Source organism: Palaemon carinicauda, chromosome 7 (assembly GCF_036898095.1).
Source record: "Palaemon carinicauda isolate YSFRI2023 chromosome 7, ASM3689809v2, whole genome shotgun sequence".
Lineage (NCBI taxonomy): Eukaryota > Metazoa > Arthropoda > Malacostraca > Decapoda > Palaemonidae > Palaemon > Palaemon carinicauda.
The window spans coordinates 101,644,365-101,646,628 of NC_090731.1; the positions used below are offsets into that span (position 1 = coordinate 101,644,365).

Sequence of the window (2,264 nt, forward strand, 5' to 3'; positions counted from 1 at the left end):
TCTAGGATTACTACCCTATATAGATGTGATATAGACCTCCAATAATATGAGGGTTTTTTTTTTCTAAAAGTGATATTTTTTTACCAAATATGAATTTTTTTCATTATGGTAAAAAATAAAACTTAAAAATCATGGAAAAAAAAATTAAGAAAAACAAAAAAAAAAATGATTTTAAAAATGGCTTCATTTCATTGTTTTATAATGTATTTCTAAGTTATATACCAAATTGCAATGCTCTATCTTTATACTAAGGGAGACTATTGAATTTGAAATTCAGTAAGTACAGTTTAGAGATATGGCTGTTCAAAGTTTTCTTTGTATTTTTACAAAGACAATATTAATAGATCGTGTTTAATATGCACCTTATGATCGTTTTTCTGTATTAATAAAAGGAAAAAGTTATCTATCATCATGTAAAAATAAGTCAGAATGTAATATATGTGATGGGCCTCATTACCCGATGATTTGTAAGAAAACTGAAAACCCTGTTAATCCTGCTCCACCAAAGTTGAGAATAAATAGTACTAATGTTAGTAAATCAAATGTTAATTCTAGGAAATCTCATAATGATTCTAAAGGTGCTGTTAGTAAAGGTGATTCCCCAGTAATTAAGACTGCTTCTTTGGGTATTGATCATTCTCAGACTAATAAGATTTCTGTTTCGACTGCTCTTCCTACTGTAATGTAATTGTGTCTGGAAATGGACATCGGTCCTTTGAGAGAGCACTCTTTGATTCTGGTACGCAAAGAACGTTCATTGCAACGGAATTAGCCCATAAGCGTAATCTACCGTCCAAAGCAGCAGTAGCCTTAAAGGTAAAACCATTTGGCAGTGATGCCATGGAAGTTCATTCTAATATTGTAAGAGTTGTGGTGAGACTAGGTAAGATTCGTACTGTCATTAATGCCATTGCATTTGATAGAGTTAATTCCAGAATTTATTCTCCAGGATTAAGTAAGCCAGCTGCGTTCTTGACGAGTAAAGGCATTAAATTGGCAGATAATGATTTAAATTCAGATGAAGTAAATGGTATAGAATTAGTCATTGGAGCTGATTACTATGGAAAATTCATTCAGAACAGTCAAATATGCTCTGGAATACAGATATTGAATAGTTCTGGTGGTGCACTAGTTTTTGGACCTCTTCCTAGTTGGTCTTATGACGATGTAGATTATGAGATTACTACATCAAATGTATGTTGTTCAAGAATAGAAGTAGAGGAAATCCCTATTAATTCTTGTTGTGAAGTTAGAAAATTATGGGATTTAGAAAGTGTTGGTATTCGTCAATCTGAAATAAGTCCTGAAGCAAGAGAATCAGTTAAGTGTTTTAAGGATAAAGTAAAAACGGTTGACAATAAATATGAAGTGTCTTTACCATTTAAAGATGATAGTAGACCGCCTGTTAACTATAGAATAGACATTGGTCAATTAAATTCCTTGTTACATAGATTCGAATCTAACCCTTCCTTGTATGCTCATTATGATAAGATTATCAAAGATTACGTTCAGTCTGGGTTTATAGAATTAATTCCTTCATGGTCCCCTATTATAGGACATTATTTACCCCACCATGCTGTAATGAAGGATTCAGAAATAACTCCCATTCGAATAGTTTTTAATGCTTCTTCAAAGGCTAAAGGAGAGCTTTCCTTCAATAATTGTTTATTAACTGGTCCCTCATTAACTACTAAACTTCTCGATGCCCTGTTGAGTTCATCAAGTTAAGGAAAAGATTTGGAACAGGGTGCAAACAAATATTTGCTTTTAGGGATGAAGATGGTTACATAAATAAAAAGAGATGAAGTGATGAAAACTGCAGATGATTTCTATACAATAGTATACAATAGTCATATAAGAAATAACTTTTCCAATATAAATAATGAAACAACTGTCGCGGTACCGAAATTAACAGTAGAAGTAAAGAAAGCCTCAAAATTCTTGCAAATAGGCAAAGAAGCTGAATTAAAAGATGATTTAATAAAAGTGGAAGTTATTTCATAGTAGTAAATCTCACTGAATTTGGCAAAAAATGTTTACAAGACTGCTATACACCTCCAGCTTGGAAAACATTTATCATTATATTTTTTCTTCCATAAAAAGAGAGAAACAAAATATCTGCAAGATTACCGCCCAAAAAGTTTACTCTCAGTAATTTAGGAAACATTTACAAAGATCATATTTGGCAAAATGGAAAGAAAGGTAGACTTCAATCAGCCAAGAGAGCAGGTAGGTTTTAGTAAGAGATATACAACAACTAACCA

At 31.9% G+C, this 2,264-nt stretch overlaps 1 protein-coding gene across 1 annotated transcript; it reads left to right on the forward strand.

Moving 5' to 3' along the window:
• Nucleotides 1-840: 840 nt before the first annotated feature.
• Nucleotides 841-1,728, forward strand: LOC137644458 (uncharacterized). Its single transcript, XM_068377433.1, has one exon. It carries the CDS (start codon nt 841-843, stop codon nt 1,726-1,728), a length of 888 nt encoding a protein of 295 aa, XP_068233534.1.
• The last annotated feature ends 536 nt before the right edge of the window (nt 1,729-2,264 follow it).

What these genes read in the sequence shown, in the direction of transcription:
- LOC137644458 (XM_068377433.1), top strand. Translation starts at nt 841, where the DNA reads ATGGAAGTTCATTCTAATATTGTAAGAGTTGTGGTGAGACTAGGTAAG.